Below are 17626 nucleotides of genomic sequence, written 5' to 3'. Positions count from 1 at the left end.
TTTCATACAATATGAAAATTATATCTTCTTTATTAAGATTTACAATATCCTCAAGGGTTATATCTTCTTCCTCTATAAAGTCATCATCGAACTCAGGCTATGACACTGAGTGCTGTACATAAACATCAACACTGAGGTGAACCTTAGATAAATCAGCCCGCTCAAAGAAAACTCCACTTATCAACATCACATTTCAGCTCGTAAATAATGCTTTCATACTTAAACAATTCATCATCTTCAAACGAACCTCCATAATGAATAAATAAATAAATGAAAAAAATTCTTCCTTTTTTTTTCAGATCCATTTTTTACCTTATAACTACATAATACTACTTAATACATAAACAAATTAGCAAGCATCAATTGACATTAATAAACCTAATCCAACTAAAATCCTAAAACCCCATGTTCAAATAAGACTCTAAAACCACACATTCTACATTTTAAAATAGGAATGTTATTCTTACCTTATTAATTGACACTTACACCGGATAAATATACGGTTTTATTTTTTCATCATATTTCTTAATTAATTTTTCTTTTTTCTTAATACAAACAAACACACATGCTTGATGTATTTTGGTTGATGTAGGATACGGTGTCAGTTTTTTAGTGTAAAAATAGCAACTCTGTTTAGAAATTTTACACGACTAGAAGCCTCACATTCCGTTCAAACCCAAAATTAAAAAAGGGGTTTTTAGTTATATATTTTATACGCACATTGTATGTATTGCTTATGTTGTGGGTATTTTATTGATGACATAAGTTTAAAAATATTATATGCATAACATTAGAAAATAAACCCATAGTATTATCAAACAGGGGAAGCATTTTGTTCCCTTTTCAACGCAACTTTGCCAATATAATGGGGCAATTTTATATTTACTGGCATACAAAATAGCTGAGTACTCTTAATGCTATTGAGTGAAAATCAAATGGAAAATAAATTAAGGATAATAATAGTACTATCTCCGTCTTATAAGATATTTTAGTCATTTCACACGAATTAAACAAATACCATTATTATTTTATAGGAAAATAAAATGATGTATGACTTTACAAAAATGTCCTTCAATAATTACATTGAAAAACCAAATTAAAAGAATAAATAAAAGAAAGAGAAATAAATAGTAAAAAGTATATTAGACAAAAAGTCATTAATAATATATTGGAATTATAAAACAACTTATAATTTATGACAAAGTAAGAGTACAACTCATTCCTTTTCGTCAACATTTCAAAGAATAAAATACTAGAAGTTTTGTTGCATTCCATCCTAAAATTCCCATACAATAAAATGTCATTTCCATGCCACTCATGGTTTCATTCCAAAGCTTTGAGAGAATGAAAGTAAAAGATAGAGACGTGAACCTTCCCTGCTAACTTTACCAAATGTGAGCATAGAAAAAAAGAAAGAAAGAACAAAGGCATTGAATGCACGTCAACTCTTTATGGACCAGCAGTGGAAGAGAAAGCATTTTTTTCACTTGTATGATAGGGTCATCTTTTTCAGCTATTTTAAGTTTCTTTTTCTTTACTATTCCTGTGTAGAGGCTCAAGGAACAAAGTAGGAGGTGGCTTGCACATGTAGACCCACTAGAATCAATCTTAATCAAATAATGTAAAGACAATGAGGGATGAGGAGAGACAAAAAGGAAAAAGAAATGTTTTGCAGTGTTAATTCAAACTGGTCAACAAATTCAATATTATCTAATTCACCTTTCAAAAATATGGTTACTATTCAAAGGAAAAAAGATACTGAAATGCATAATCAGCAAGGTTAGCTTTTTAAGTCTATTGCTTTGAAACAAGGCTAGCAGGGAACTGGCATTTGTTTCGAATTACGGCGGGATATCCACCTAACGGCTAGTATTTGTCGCTCCACAAACCATTACCACTATAATACTGTTGCATTGTGAATCCAAACGAGTTACGAGTCATCTATTTGATTGCAAACCATTACCACCATAATACTGCTTTGTAGTTTCGCGTGAGAAGTCGGCAAAAGTCATCCCATCCTTTAACCGTGACGAAAGTGGGGGAACTATTTTCTGAATTTCCAGACTCATTTGGTTATTATCCTGCCCAGATTGTTGTTCTTCGTCATCAAACTCATCATCCACTGCTAAACACTGACCATCAACCCCATCGAATGCCGATTTTCCAAGAGGATAATCCGAGATAGAGAAAGTTTTGGTCCACGCAGGCTGCAGAAACACAACAAAAGTTTCTCTGCTCAAATTTTCAAACTTGAAAGGTCTATAAACAGAATGAAGGGTCGATCTTAGCTTCCCTTTTGAGATTATATCAGCTGATTCCCCAACCTGAACAATAAAACTTTCAGGAGGAGCCCTAACCATAACGACCTTTTTCTTATTCGGATCATATATCTGTAAATTAGTATGCCCAGTTGGTGACGGCCATTCAACACAACCACATGAATCTTGTATCGTACTCGACTCCGAATAAGACGGAGAAAGAAAAAGCGGTGCCGTTAAAACAGTAAATATCCCGTAATCATAATGCCACTGTTGCCACAAATCAGAACGAACTACATCATCACAAGCAACAGAATTCAAACACGACCCTTCCAACGGCTTGATATTATTCTTAATCTTAACCCCTTTTTTGTTCTTCCTCTTGCTATTATCAAGCTCTTGAATGAGTATCGCGTCCAATTGAGAATGATAATGAATGAGACGACCCTTTGCAGCGAGCGACTCCAACAAACTTTGCTCCAATTCATTTCCACCAATTGCCTTATCACAGATTCTAGCAAGACAAAGTCCAACCTCCATCATGCAAAATCCCAGCTCTTGAAAAACACTTCCTAGATTCTCGAATCCATTACCATGACATCGAGGTTCATCTTTCTCATTCTCTTCGGAATGTGTTTTCGAATAAGTCAGTTGCATAGCAAAAGAAGACACACTCCTATGAGGATTTTTCAAGGAAACGTCACTACCTAAGTTATGCTCCTAGAAAATCATGCACAGTAAGATTCCCTACAAAACTGAATCAACTATGTAAAACCCTAAAAATGATAAACCCTAGCTTCATGCTAATGGTGTAGATACTAATAGGGATTGAATGGTTGATTACCTTGAGGATGCGATTGCGGGTTTGGCGATCGAGAAGAGAGAGATTTCGAGCAAGCGGGAGAAGGTAGGAGCGGAGGTTGGATACGTTGGGGATGCCGGTGACGGCGAGGAGGCCGGGACCGTTGGATCCGAGTGCTTCCATTATAGAATCAACTTTAGTTGAAGATGATGATAATGATGATAAGTCGGAGTAGTGAAGTTCGTATAAATCTATTATCTCGCATTCTTCCATTTTTGCAGTTGCAGAGATGAGAAAGAAGAAAACCTTCTCCAAACTTTTTTTTGTAAAAAACAAAAACTTTCTCCATGAGCACGACGACCATTATTATGGGCCTGGGCTGCATGTAAATTTGGTAAAAGGGAAATTTCTTTTCCCACAAGGATTCTACATGCCACCCGTAAATTTTTCTTAATATCAAAAATACCCCTTTTCAAGAAAAGAATATCGAACAAAATTTTCGATACCATGATGAAAATATTCTATATAAATTTTTGGTACGTTACAAATTTTTTCGAAAATTTCAAAATTTATCATTCTGTACCAGAAATTTAGTTCATTTAAAATTTTCAGAATATTTCAAAAAAATTTAAACTACGGGAAATTCTGAAATTTTCCAGTATTTCACTAAATTTTTTCAAACAATTTCTGGTATTCTATTTACTATTTTTAAAGAATTTCCGGTATAGTCCAAAATTTGAAATTTTCAATGGAAACGTGAATTTGTGAAAATGGCGGAAAATTTTAAGGTTATAATGGTAATTTTATTAGATTTGGGGGTGTTATATTTAACACATGAGTGGTAGGTAGAATCTCAAATTACTCTCAGTTGTGTCATCTTCGAACACACCTTAAATCACTTCATCCTTCGTTAATCAAACAACCATCTCATTTTTGCCAAAAATTGGTCCGGAGATGCATTTCCATAAATTTCTAGGGTGGATTCAAAGATGCATCTTCGAAAATACCCTTGAACTCATTTACTGCGTATTTTTCATTGAACTGAAGAAGGATGAAAATTTAAAAGTTATGTGGAGTACTTTTCACTATTATGAATCAAAGGGTCCGATTGAAGTGGATGCGAAGATTACAAGATCCGTCGAAGATATTATCAATATGTTGCAACATCCTCAACTACACATTTATAATGATATATAATGTTAAATTTATGTTAACGACTATATATCTAATGTTGAGTGTTTTAATCTAATGTCAAGTTGTGGTTTCTAAAATGTTGAGGTTTTTAATTTAATGTCAAGTTGTGGTTTCTAAGATTAGGATTCCTCATCAATATTGTAGATTTCGTTTTTAGTCCCACTAAATATTTTCTTCAAAGAATGATCCCTCTAAAATTTTGCATCCACACTTTTGATCATTCTTGCTAATGTCTGTTAAAAGAGCTAACGTGTGTCACTATCACATTGCAAGGCCAATGTGGCAAAGATGCTGACATGGGTACCATGTGGCATTTTGTCTCCATTTTATATTTTTATATAAATTTTATTTATAGCGACAGGTGTTCCGTCGCAAAATCTGTCGTTAACGTGAACATCATTTAAAAACCTAGAATCTGTAGCTAATTTGCAGCTACTCTGTAGCTAATCCGTAGTTAATTCATAGCTAATTCAAATACATCATTCTTATGACCTAGAATTCATTTTTTTTCTTCAAGAAAGTTTATCACATTATAAGGATATCTCTCACAAAAAATTAAATTTGTTTAACTTGAGATGAATTAAATATTAATTATTTTATAAGTCGATTTTCTATAAAACGGAAACAAGGAAAATGTTATCATATAATTGAGTTTTAAGCTATTATTTTGCAAGGAGTTATATCATAACATATATAAAGTATCTTCAAACTTTCATTGCTTTCCAAATAAGTCTCGATTTATTTTGATTTTTTTGATCAAAACACGTATATGTGTTTCGATCGGAAAATCAAAATAAATTGAGACTTATTATAAATGTCATGAAACTTTGGAAATAATTTTTATGTGTTACTGTATTATCTAATTCCTTGCAAAATATTAGCTCAAATTTGAGAGATATTCTTATAATGTGATAAACTTTATTTCAAAAAATCATGAAAAAAACGAATTCTAGGTCATAAAAAAGATGTGTTTGAATTAGCTACGGATTAGCGACAATTAAGCTACAGATTCTGAGTTTTTATATCTTTAGCACACTATTTTTATTTGGATTTGGATCGGCTTGTATATATTACTTTTTTTATCATATTAGTTTTTTCTGTTTATATGTCGCTTATTTTATTTCCCGGTTTCCTTTAATTAAAAATACGAGACTGTTAAGAAAAACATAAAAAAAAAAACACAGTTTCTGCATAATTCGGAAGTTCATTTCCGAAACCCCCCAAAATCTGAACAAAGGTGTTTTCGGAAGTTCATCTCCGAAAACACCCCCCATGAGGTGTTTTCGGAGATGCACTTCCGAATTGTGGAAATTTTTTTTAAAAAAAAAATGCTTCGGAAGTTCATTTTCGAAGCAGGGGTAATTTGGGTTTTTCGCTGGGGGTGACCCCCATAGGGAGGTGGCTAAAGAAATTTTCTTTCGTAAATGCGGTAGATGTCGACGGTGACTTTAATAACAAGCAAGAGTTTGATGATCGTGATAGCATGCTCACATGGATTCGTAAGAATGCAACTAGGCTTGGTTTTGGAATGGTAATAGGAAGATCGGATAATGGTTCGGAAAGAAGAAACACTTTGTACCAATTTTGTGTGAAAGAAGCGGGAAATACCATACTCCTCTACGGAAGTTTAAGAGAGACGACGCGGGTAGTAGAAAATGTGAGTGTCCATTTAAAATTCGTGGTTATATGTTGGCTAACAAGAAGTGAAAATTTAGTGTATTTTGTGGTTTGCATAACCATGAATTGTGCTCAAAGTTACAAGGCCATCCTAGTGTATGTTAGCTCAAACCGGAAGAGAAGACATGTATTAGTGACATGTCTTTGAATCTTGTCCAACCAAAAAATATACATGCCACATTGAAATGGAAGGAACCCGACAATGTATCAAATATAAGGCAAGTGTATAACATCTGGTACCGCAATAACAAGGCGGTTAGGGGAGATAGAAGTGAGATGCAACAACTGTTGAAATTGTTGGATGATAACAGTTACGTGTCCCAATACAGAACTTGCGACAATGGAGTTACGGTCCGAGATATTTTTTGGACTCATCCAGTTTGGATAAATTTGTTCAACATGTTCTTGACAGTGCTCATTCTCGATTCTACCTACAAGACCAACAAATATAGACTTTCATTATTTGAGATGGTTTGTGTTATATCTACTGAGAAGACATATGTCGTTGGTTTTTCATTTTGGAGTTTGAAAAGGAGGATAATTTCACATGGGCATTAGAGGTGTGTCGGTCACTTTTAAAGGAACAAGTCGAGATGCCTAAGGCGATTGTTACGGACCGCGATACCGCGTTGATGAATGCGGTGGCAAAGGTATTTCCTTTTTATAATGCATTACTTTTTCGATATCACATAACATGTAATGTGAGAAGTAAGGTTAAACCCGCGGTAGGGACGAAACAAGAAGAGTCCGAAGGTGGAAAATTGGTGAAGCCTTGTGTCATTGTTGAACAAATAATGGATGCATGAAATCGTATTGTAAATTCTTCGACAAAAGAATTATATGTCGATTTCGACAAAAGAATATAGTTACCATTTAACATTGCAATGTAATCAATTTTTGTCATTTCAATATGCTAATGTTATTTATTATTCTTTTCTGCTGAAAAAAGTAACAGGGAAAGTTCCGTAGATGTTTCTACGGAAGTTTCTTAATTTGCATCTTGTGGGTATTTTCCGTAGATATACCTACGGAATCAAAATATCTAGGTTCCTTCCGTGGATATGCTACGGAAAGTTCTATGACAGAACATGAGTGGTCCATATTCACCTAGGTTTTCTATAAACTTGAGTTTCTTATGTTGTATTTCACACAAACACAAAAATGTCTCAATATGATATCAACATCTGTTGGTATGTCGCAATGGCCTCATACTCCGACGACAAAACACCCGGGCGAACGATCAAACTCAATGATTACACCTCGCTCGACGATATCATTGACGAAATCCACTATTGCCTACCTTACGGAGACAAACGAAAGGTTGTGAAGCTCGAGTATCGTTCACCTTCAGTTGACAATGAAGGGAACGTCGTTTACAGCAACTTTGAGCTCAAGAGCCGATAGGATGTTTTGGCGATGTGGCGAACATATTTCGATTTCGAAGAGAAAATCCCGCTCGAGTTCATAGCAACGGTACAAAGAACGGTCGACCAAATCTTAGAGATGTGCAAGCATTCACCGGACTATTGAAATGTAATATTTAATTTTCTGTTGAAATCATTAATGCAATGCCGATTTTAATCTATGAATGTTGTTTTTATTGTTGCAATGTTGATTTCCTAATTTTTTGTTTCTGAGTTTATTCTATAAATATACATACGGACAGGTTCTGTAAATGCATCTACGGAACGTTTTCACGTTAAGTAAAAAACGGTGCATCCGGAGATATACCTCCAGAAACAGAGGGGTAAAAATTTGGAAGCATACATGGTGCCTAAGAACCCCAAGGGGTGGGATAAGAGTTTCCCTAATTTTATGAGCTTTCTAGTTGTCTAGCTGGGTTTCTTGATTTTCTTGATCAGGTTGCTGCATCCGATGTTCACTGTCCTCTTGATTCTCGCGTTACTCATGCATAAGATCCTTTTTATGTTGCTCTAGTTCATGGTTCCCACGCTACTCTTGCTCATTAGTATTCTCATGATCCACTTGATTATTTCCAGTTGTGAACATCTTCTTAGGCTCATTCCTCTAGATATATACAACTTCTTTTTGAGGTTTCAACTTTTTGAAACTTTCCACACTATGGCGAAGTCTATTTTTATCTTCTTGATTTTTGAAAGAAAATTCATGTAGGAGTAATTTTTTTTCAAAAGAAGTCATCCTCCATTTAGTAATTAGGGACTAAATCTTCATAAACTTGCCATGCAGGTCAATAACATGTAATAGAGCAAGAGCATCACCTATAGAAATGACCAATCCTCCATGCACACTGTTCTGACACTTATCCACCCCTGCATGGTAGTAATCTTCAATTATGATGATATCGAGGCCTTACCTTTAAGTCAAGATTTTGGAAACTGACTGATACGGATGACACAAGTGTTATGCAGTAATTAAGCGACATGCTATGGTGTTTGGGAAAAAGGGAAATACATTTTATTTCAACAACATCCAATGTCTCTATATTGTCATTCTTAGTCTAAACTCTCTAAATTTGGGGAATATGGATATTGTAGACTTATCTTGGTAAGCTAGTGGTCCAACAACTCACGTTGAACAATGCAACAAGTTTGTAACCAGATTTTATCAAAATCCATTATTTTTTATCATAAAACAATTATTTTTTTATATAATTTTAAAGAATGAATTAATTATATAAATGTTAAAAAATTAATGAATAATAATATACAAAACAAATTCGTGGGTGCCTTTTAAGGTTATTATATCCTTATGCTATTTACACTCTTATGGCTAAAAACCTTTGGCAAAAACTTCACTTTAGAACAGAAAAAATTTTATTATGGAGATGCAGGGGATCGAACCCTGTACCTCCCGCATGCAAAGCGGGCGCTCTACCATTTGAGCTACATCCCCATTTTGATTTATTGTTAAAACAGTGTTTATTTGATGGATTACGTTGTCCATGGTGTGTGTGCTAATTGTTATAGTATATTTGAATTAGGAAGCTGATGTTGGTTATGAAATTGCATTTATCTGCATAATTTTGTAGCCAGCAATTTGATAAGTTTTTTCCTGCATAATTCAGAGCTCATTCTTCTCTTTATTAATTAAAGGTAACCATGAGTATCAATATCTATATCATATCATTATCTACTTTATTGTGTGAAATTTAGAGAACCACCAAACTTGTTGGGGTTAGAATTGAAAGAAGAAGCAACTATAAGAATAGAAAAGACAGTTCGAGCAAAGATTGAAGAATCAATAAGGTGGTTGTTCATGGTGAGCACAAAGGAGGATTGGTTTGTGCTTGTGAGAGTTATGGCTAGGTTGTTGGCACTCTCTTAAGTTGCAACTAAGCCAAATTAATATAAATACATTGGTAATGTCATCTTACATTGTCAAACTGTTTTTGCAAGTGCAAGGGAAATGTGGACTTCTCAGAATATGCTAATGGTGTCAACAAGAACAATGACATTAGAAGCTAAGCTATTCTTCAAACTACAAGGTCATATGTAGTACTACTACATTAGTCTACACTATAGTCATGTCAATGTTACAAAACTGTGTGAGATAACCTTAGACCACAGTTTCTTTAAAGCTCTTAGTCAACCAAATTGCTGTTTCCCTTGGAGAAACCTTCTCCGGACCGAATGGCTTCAACAACACCTCAAGCTCTTCAAATCTCTGTTGTTGTAGAAGCCTGGCACTGAACTCGAGCAACCCTTCTAGTGCATCAGCTCGTTGCTCGTAAGACGAGGTGTCAAACTTGCGTTGACGAGAATCGGCCGATGAATTAATTGAAACAGCAGTTGTGACATGTTCAGCGCATTCACTGCCATATGGAACTAGAGCACCACTGGTAGGGACATTGGCTTTGTCCACAATCTGGATTGTACACTTGTCTTTTGTGATTGTGTAGTCAGCAGCACTCCTTGGGGAACTAGAAGAGCACTGAGCTGATGTTGATGATGTTGCAGGCACAGGGAAGAGAGGATGATCCTCGCCAGGGGCCAAAGAGAACTCAGCAATCTTATCAATTCGTGGCGCATTCACAGAGATATTAGGAGAGTCCATATTTCGAAGAAGATCAACATTGGCTCTGTAAGGAGTGGTTGTGGCTGAGGATCTTGAAGGCAATGGAAGGGAAGCTCTGCGAGATGGTGGTGTAAATTTACCAGCTGGAGTAGAAGATGAAGGAAGCTGAAATGATGAGTGAAGAAACAATAAAACAAAAGAAGTCGGATTTCTTTAATAATATACATACTCTTCACTATATAAGGTAGATGTATTAGGCAGCGTAGAGCATAAACTTACCGAATCGCGCTTGGAACTAGTATGGGCTATCTTTGATGGGGTAATCTGTCGCCGCGGGGTGGCAGACTCCTTAGCTAATCTCAGTCTTTCCATCCGACCAACATTTGAGAATTTGGTGTCTTTTGATTTGTTAGCGTTGTGTTCTTCACGGACACAACCAATGGATGGCTCATAATGTTTTGAATAAGTAGAGAATCCTTGAGCTCTTTGAGTAGAACACAAAGAACCTACTTCAGTTCCAGAAATACTAGGATTCAAGGCCCTGTCATTACTGAACGACAATCGTTTAACTCTGCCAGAGAGAGTGGAAACAGATTCTGGTTCTACAAATCGACTTCTCCTTGCATGGTTTGAGTCGGTCCATTGGAATGGAAAAGTACTTCTTCTGGGGTTGTTTAGTTTCAGATGAACTTTAAGTATATAAGGTTGAAGATGTGGATGATTTAGTAGCTCTGCAGCCTGCCAAAGCAAACTTTGTTGAATAAATCTATCAAGATAAAGTTAATCAAGCTGAAGTTTGGTAATCATGTTATATAACGATGGAAAAAAGAATAGACTAGTTTTCACTAAAATGCAAAGAAATACTTGACAGAAAACATACACTTGGCCTAAGCTCGGGATTTTTCCGTAGCATACTCTTCACCATGCCTCGACTGAAAGAACCAAAAAGAAATAAAAAAGTAAGTTATACAAATCATGTCATTGAACAAAGATTGAGAATGCAAGTCAATAATGTACGTCCAAATCTGGATGCAAAAGCACTTAAGTTTCTAATTCCCAACAATTTTGTAACCTAATAAGCCATGGGTTAGGCAATGTCTTAAGTTTCTAATGGTAGGCTTGACAAAACATGAATGCATTAAAGAGTCGTCACTAATTTGATCACTATTGACAATGTCTTAATATAACGCACATAGACATCAGCCAAGTATTGTAGGTATAGGCACTAACATATCAGTTACATAAAACATGAACTGACAGATAAAGAGTAACATGAAATTTTTAGGAAAAAGAGAACTCACAAAGTACCAGAATAAACTGTTGGTAGTGGGGACACTAAAGACTTGTTTATTTTGTTAATCAATGCTTGCATATCCTGCACAAATCAAATACAGCTAAAAGGTCTCACCGATTTCAAGTTGCAAAAACTTAATATTCTGTCTCAAATGATTTTTCATAAGAAAAAGTGAATAATTACGACCCTTAAATAGTAACTTACAAGAGCTTTAAAAGCTGGTTTGTGAGCAGCCATTTCATATACACAGCATCCTGATAAATATTATGTTATAACCAATGTCAATTGCAATTTACAGCATAAACAAGAGAAAGGAAAAGGTTATGAAATCTAGAAGATCTTGGGAGTGCAAAAGAAACCAGTGTTACTTACCCAAAGACCAGATATCTGACTTAGATCCATAGGGTATATCAGCGAGAAGCTCTGGGCACATATAACTTGGAGTCCCCACAATCTAAGTACAGGGCAACAACCTAGTTAGATAAAAATTACAAACGATCCAAAGAATAGCATAGCGGTAAAACTTACCGAAGAAGCAAGATCATCACTTGTTAACATTTTAGCAAGACCAAAGTCACCTGCATCCACAACAAAACAATGCATAACTTCAGAGATGTTCAGACTCCAAGTGCAGTTCTATGGTGTGAGGATAGAATGTCAAAAGCCATTACCTAGACGTATATCTTGATCTTTTGTCAAGAATATATTTGAACACTGAAACCAACATGGATAAAGCATCAATATAAAGTGAGGATACAATATATCTTTTGTAAAACTGCTTAACATCTTCAGTGATTGAATTTACAGAAACCATTCACCTTGACATCGCGGTGTAGAATATGATTTGCATGCAAGTAATCAAGTGCCATCAAGAGTTGAACAAGCCACTTGCAAAGCCTCTGTATAAAAATGATATATATCAGTGAACTAAGTATTAAAAAGCGTTAAATTCAAATAGGAACGAAAATTATTCACTCCAGGTTAATAAGTAAAAGAATTTTCTGCAAGAGTGACCAACCTCTTCAGAAAAATGAACACAATTAGCCTTTTTAATAGCTTCAGCCCTTCACAACAAAGAAATCAAAGAAGAACTACATAATCAGCATTTTAAAATATAAAAAGAAATGTTTTCAAATGTCGCGAGTTCCTCAAATACTCGAATTCAATGAGAATAAGAACTCACATATCTCCTCCTTCACAATAACCAATGATGATACATACAAAACAACCCTGAAAGTGAAAGTGAAGGTAACAACAGCTCTCAAATTTCAGCCTCACAAATTAATCAAGAATCTAATGAACTCACATGAAAAATACCAACCTTTTCTACCCATGAATCTTTATACTCTACAATGAACGGATTACGAACTTTCGATATAAGCTCCATCTGCAAAACAAGAAACCAACAATAACAAAAGCATTTTAGAAATCTAACAAATTTAAAATCACAAAAAGCAAATTTCCCCCTTCCACATTTCAAAAATACTTAGTAATAAATTGAAATATAAACTATATACCGTCTTATTAAAATATTATATATAATAAAGTTTATATAGAAATAGAAAGACAGACAAGAGTAAGGTGAGTGACCTCCTGGTGAGCAGATCTACGGACTCTTTCGGTCTGGCGGGCAAGGCGGATCTTCTTGAGCACATACCTAAACACATTACAAAACAAATTCACATTACTTAAACTGTTTATTAAACTTGAAAGAAGAATGACACATTATAAATGAAATAAGTAAGAGTTAGAGTTAGAGTATGTTACCTTTTGTTTTCATGCTTGTGTCTTACAAGAAGAGCAGAAGCAAAAGAGCCCTTACCAATCTGTTCCAGAACTTCATACTGTTCCATTTTGTTTTGTTCAGTTGTGTTCAGTTGTTGAACGTGGAAGAAACATGAGTGTAGTGTTGATAAAAGAGAGAAAGGGTGAAGAGTGAATTGATTATGTCATGTGAAGTACGAGTGGGGAAGTAAATGAGGTGCAGCGTTGAGCACCCGACCATTTCCGTGCTCTCTTTTTTTATTGTGTGTGTTTCTTTCTCTTTCTTCAGTCCTTTTCTTTTCCAGAGGTTTTACGCTTTTGGACTTTGACCCCCGCCTATTCCTATTCTTGTTTCCTAATACTGACTCTTGTTCTATGCGTCACTATTCGTGTTTGAAACGCTGTCAGGGATGTGAAAATGGCTCCAAACACAAACAAAAAGCAATAGCAATGCTACTAGTACTACTACCTGCCCACGCCACTAAACAAGTTTACCCTCTTCTTATTATTGAGGGGGCTGATTTAAGGGTTGTGAAACATAATTTAGTGATTCGTTGATTGATAGGTTGAGATATTGAGCTTCAAATACTTATGAAGCCTGTTTAGAATTTATTAAAAACCACGATAAAAAATAAGCTATCAATAGTAGCTTTTGAAAATCACGGTGGAAAGACTCCAAATGTACGGTGGCAGTAAGAAATCGAGTTTTCAAACAGATCAGAAGTGTCCTTATGAACTTTTTGATTTATTATTAGATCATTTTAATTGAAATGGATAAACCATTTATAAGTATGTTGATTCTTTACCTTCATCCTTACTTTTGTTAGCATGGGATATAGATACATTAAATTAGAAGATTTGTATTTATATAATATATTAAATCAGAAGGATTATATTAGGGCGCATGGTAGCCTTTTTAATTTATTTGTGCCATATTATTCCATTGTTCTATATGATTATATTAGGGCGCATGGTAGCCTTTTTAATTTATTTGTGCCATATTATTTCATTGTTCTATATGATTATATTAGGGCGCATGGTAGCCTTTTTAATTTATTTGTGCCATATTATTCCATTGTTCTACATGATGTCTCTATAAACTAATTTTTAAAAGGTCAAATACAATAGATATTCTTTATTAAAATCACGAGTTCAACTATTTGCAAAGATAAAAAAAAATGTAATATTTATTCTTTGTTGAAAGTCACAACACAAGTTCAACTCCACACAAAGACAAAAATATTTGTGAATTTAAACACTAAAATTGAAATTTTGTTTTCTTTAAAATCATAAAAATAAACTATTATAATATATTAAAGAGTTAAATATGTTTGTGATCCTCATAAATATCTCAAATTTCGTTTTTAGTCCCTCAAAATATTTTCTTTAAAGAATGATCCTCTTAGAATTTTTCATCCATACTTTGGGTCCCTCTTGCAACTAAGCGACGATTTTAGCGACAATTTATTACTTAGCAGCTGAGTTAGCGACAATTTTAGCGACGATTTTAGAATTAGGGACTAAAAGTTTGGATGAAAAAGTTTAGAAGATCAATTCTAGCAAATTCAATTATGTCAAAATCAATTCTATCAATCGCTAATCCAAACACACATTAAAGAAAATACTTGAATAAGATAATGGATCCACAAAACTGGAAGTTGAATTTTTTTCTTAAGGGATATTTAATCTTTTGAGATTGATGTTGAGAACCTTCTTCTAGGTTCAACAAGGAATTGAAGAAGTTCTGGTTGACAACTTAAAATTTCTTGCTACAATGTTGAGAAGTAGAATGAGGTGATGTTGGACAAGGTTCATGTTGCATTGGTTATGGGGACAAGGTATTTATAGATATTTGACAAATTTATCAAATATCTATAAAATTATTTTAAAAAATTGATTTAAATATTTAATTGATCCCTACAAGTATACTATTTTTTAGTTTTAGTATTTGTGATGAAAAATTATTTTGATTCTTCCAAATATTTTTTTATTTTTCTTTTAGCCCTTGATATAATATATAAATCAAAAGGATTATATTACGAGACATCCTAGCTTTTTAAATTTATTTGTGTTACATCATTTCATAGTTCTATGTGACGTCTCTATAAACTCATTTTCAAAATGTTAAATATAATAGTTATTCTTTATTAAAGATCACGAGTTCATATATTTGCAAAGACAAAAAAATGCAATATTTATTCTCTATTAAAAGTCACAATACAAGTTCAACTTCACTAGGGGCGGTTTTATAGTCCAGCAAGCCTGGGCACGCGCCCGGGCTCAACCCTCTACTTCTTTGTATTGCCTCCAATCTAATAGTCTTTTTTAGACAAAACCATGAGCAAAATTAATAAAAACAGGGTGTGAAAACTAAAATAGATGAATAATTGTCAATGGTGAAGTGTTCACCATGTAGATCCATGAAGAAGATGAAGCCTAACAGAAAATTACAGTGGTAACAAAAAACAGTTATGATAAAAGTGAACTTCTTCATTAACCAAAAATATATTACAATTGGTTGAATATATACACAAGAGGATAAAGTTAATCTCTAGTGTGCTAATGTAACACATATACTAGTTCTATACTATTCTACAATAATATTGTATAATCTATGTGAAGGATAGAAAAACACTTAGAAAGGGGGGTTTGAATAAGTGTGACTTTAAAACTCTTAAGATAAAAACAATTGCACAATGATTTTTATCCTGGTTCGTTGTTAACGAAACTACTCCAGTCCACCCCCTTAGAGTGATTTACCTCAACTGAGGATTTAATCCACTAATCAACCTTGATTACAATGGTTTTCCACTTAGATACCTTCTAAGTCTTCTAGAGCATTATGATCACACCTTGATCACTCTAGGAACCTTTTACAAATAAATGTAAAACAAATTCTTACAAGAGTATTACAATGCTTCTTAATAAGCTATAATCACAACTGTGATATTTCTCTTAAGTTCTAAGCTTGATTCTCACTAAGATATTACAAAAGTAATGTGAGGTTGAAGATGAAGTTTGATAGCTTTTGATTCAACAGCGTTTCAGCAAGTTTGTTAGAGTTATTCGTGAATTGGTAATTAGTAACCTTGCTTCTGATCAGTACTTCACTATTTATAGGCGTTATGAGAAGATGACCGTTGGGAGCATTTAATGTGTTGCGTGTTCCGTACAGCTTTGCATTTAATGTTTCACTCTTTTGTCAACTACCTCGAGCCTTGCTTTTCCTGCTTTAACTGACTTTGTCTTTAATAGCTTCTAACGTTCCTTTTGTCAGTCGGCGTAGCCTGTCATCTTGTACTTGCTTCTGATATGATCTTTGTAGATACAACGTTTGAATATCAGAGTCATTCAGCTTGGTGCAAAGCATATTCTTGTCTTCTGACTTTGAAGTGCTTCTAGCGTGATACCATAAGAACTTCAGTGCTTCTGCTTCTGAACTCAAGTTCTTATGATGCTTCATAGACCATGTTCTGATTCTGCTTGACCATCTTCTGATGTCTTACGAGAGCATGTTCTGATGTTGCATACTTGAACCTTCTGAGTCAGTGCTTCTTGCGCTGAATTATGCATACTCTTTATATATTTCCTGAAATGGAAAATGCATAGGATTGGAGTACCACATTGTCTTATACAAAATTCATATATAATGTTATCATCAAAACTAAGAATATTGATCAGAACAATTCTTGTTCTAACACTATGTACAAGATACAAACTGATATAAACTATACTAACAGCCCCCCTTAAGTTAGACTGTGTATGCTACATAGTCCCAACTTGGCTAAAGTCTTTCGAAGTGCAGGAGAATATAAGGGCTTTGTTAGTATATCAGCAAGCTGATCGTGAGTAGAAATGAGGAGTAAATGTATGAGCTTGGATTGAATCTTCTTACGGACGACATGACAGTCCAACTCAATATGTTTACTCCGCTCATGGAAGGTAGGGTTATGAGCCAAGTATATTACGGACTTGCTGTCACAAAAAACTAAGGTCGGCTGAGTAAATTCAACAAGAAGATCGCGAAACAAATACTGCAACCATTGAATTTCACATGTAAGAGAAGCCAATGCTCTATACTCTACTTCATTTGATGATCTGGATGCAGTATGCTGCTTTTTTGATTTCCAACACAATAAAGATGAACCTAGCTGTCATACCCCAAAATTTACCTCCCACACTTTTCTCATAACAAAAGCAAGGCTCAAATCTCAAAGCATGGCTCATTCACATAATCCAGATAATTCACAGTCAACTGATCCAAATTGAAAGGTCAATCATAATCAAGGCATGATCCAAACTTTAACCATTGGGCAAATATCAAGTATGGGGTGCATAACCATCATTTGATCAAGAATTGATCATGATTCCATTAATAGAAATTCAGAGATGAACAAAGATGAAAAGGTTCAAATTAGGGTTTCTTAGGAGAAAGTCAACCCAACTTTGACTGGGCATAACTTTCACATGGAACATCAGAAATTCCCCACTCAAAGCCTATTTTGAAGGAAATTGAATTCTCTACAACTTTGTGTCTCACAAGCCAAGGCTAGAAATGCTTCATTTAGAAGATACAAGGCAAAAGATTACAGGTCATTTTCAGGCATCCTTCAGAAACAGTTTTTTCCCAAAGAGGATATG

General features: G+C 34.5%; 2 protein-coding genes and 1 non-coding gene across 6 annotated transcripts; all 3 read right to left on the bottom strand.

Moving 5' to 3' along the window:
* Window positions 1-1656: 1656 nt before the first annotated feature.
* On the bottom strand, window positions 1657-3417 carry LOC131618814 (uncharacterized). 4 transcript variants are annotated; one of them, XM_058889972.1, is made up of 2 exons: window positions 3103-3417; window positions 1657-2978 (listed from the first exon to the last, which is right to left on the bottom strand). In XM_058889972.1, the coding sequence occupies exons 1-2, from the start codon at window positions 3331-3333 to the stop codon at window positions 1938-1940; spliced, it is 1272 nt and encodes a 423-aa protein (XP_058745955.1). In that variant the 5' UTR covers window positions 3334-3417; the 3' UTR covers window positions 1657-1937. The 4 variants fall into 4 exon arrangements, with proteins under 4 accessions (XP_058745955.1, XP_058745965.1, XP_058745960.1 ...); XM_058889982.1 differs by having other exon boundaries at window positions 1657-3005; window positions 3103-3241; XM_058889977.1 differs by having other exon boundaries at window positions 1657-3013; window positions 3103-3239.
* A 5315-nt stretch (window positions 3418-8732) lies between these two features.
* Window positions 8733-8805, bottom strand: TRNAA-UGC (transfer RNA alanine (anticodon UGC)). Its single transcript has one exon. It is a non-coding gene; the product is annotated as a tRNA-Ala (tRNA).
* A 538-nt stretch (window positions 8806-9343) lies between these two features.
* LOC131618810 (serine/threonine-protein kinase Nek2-like) lies at window positions 9344-13453 on the bottom strand. Its single transcript, XM_058889968.1, has 14 exons — window positions 12989-13453; window positions 12812-12878; window positions 12543-12608; window positions 12405-12451; window positions 12240-12285; window positions 12040-12120; window positions 11893-11935; window positions 11750-11799; window positions 11594-11675; window positions 11426-11475; window positions 11229-11302; window positions 10808-10859; window positions 10207-10665; window positions 9344-10092 (listed from the first exon to the last, which is right to left on the bottom strand). The coding sequence occupies exons 1-14, from the start codon at window positions 13072-13074 to the stop codon at window positions 9469-9471; spliced, it is 1827 nt and encodes a 608-aa protein (XP_058745951.1). The 5' UTR covers window positions 13075-13453; the 3' UTR covers window positions 9344-9468.
* Window positions 13454-17626: the final 4173 nt, after the last annotated feature.

This window comes from Vicia villosa, linkage group LG1, assembly GCF_029867415.1.
Source record: "Vicia villosa cultivar HV-30 ecotype Madison, WI linkage group LG1, Vvil1.0, whole genome shotgun sequence".
In the NCBI taxonomy this organism is placed as follows: domain Eukaryota; kingdom Viridiplantae; phylum Streptophyta; class Magnoliopsida; order Fabales; family Fabaceae; genus Vicia; species Vicia villosa.
Note: the sequence above shows the minus strand (reverse complement) of the source record. Positions and strands in the feature narration are given on the sequence as shown.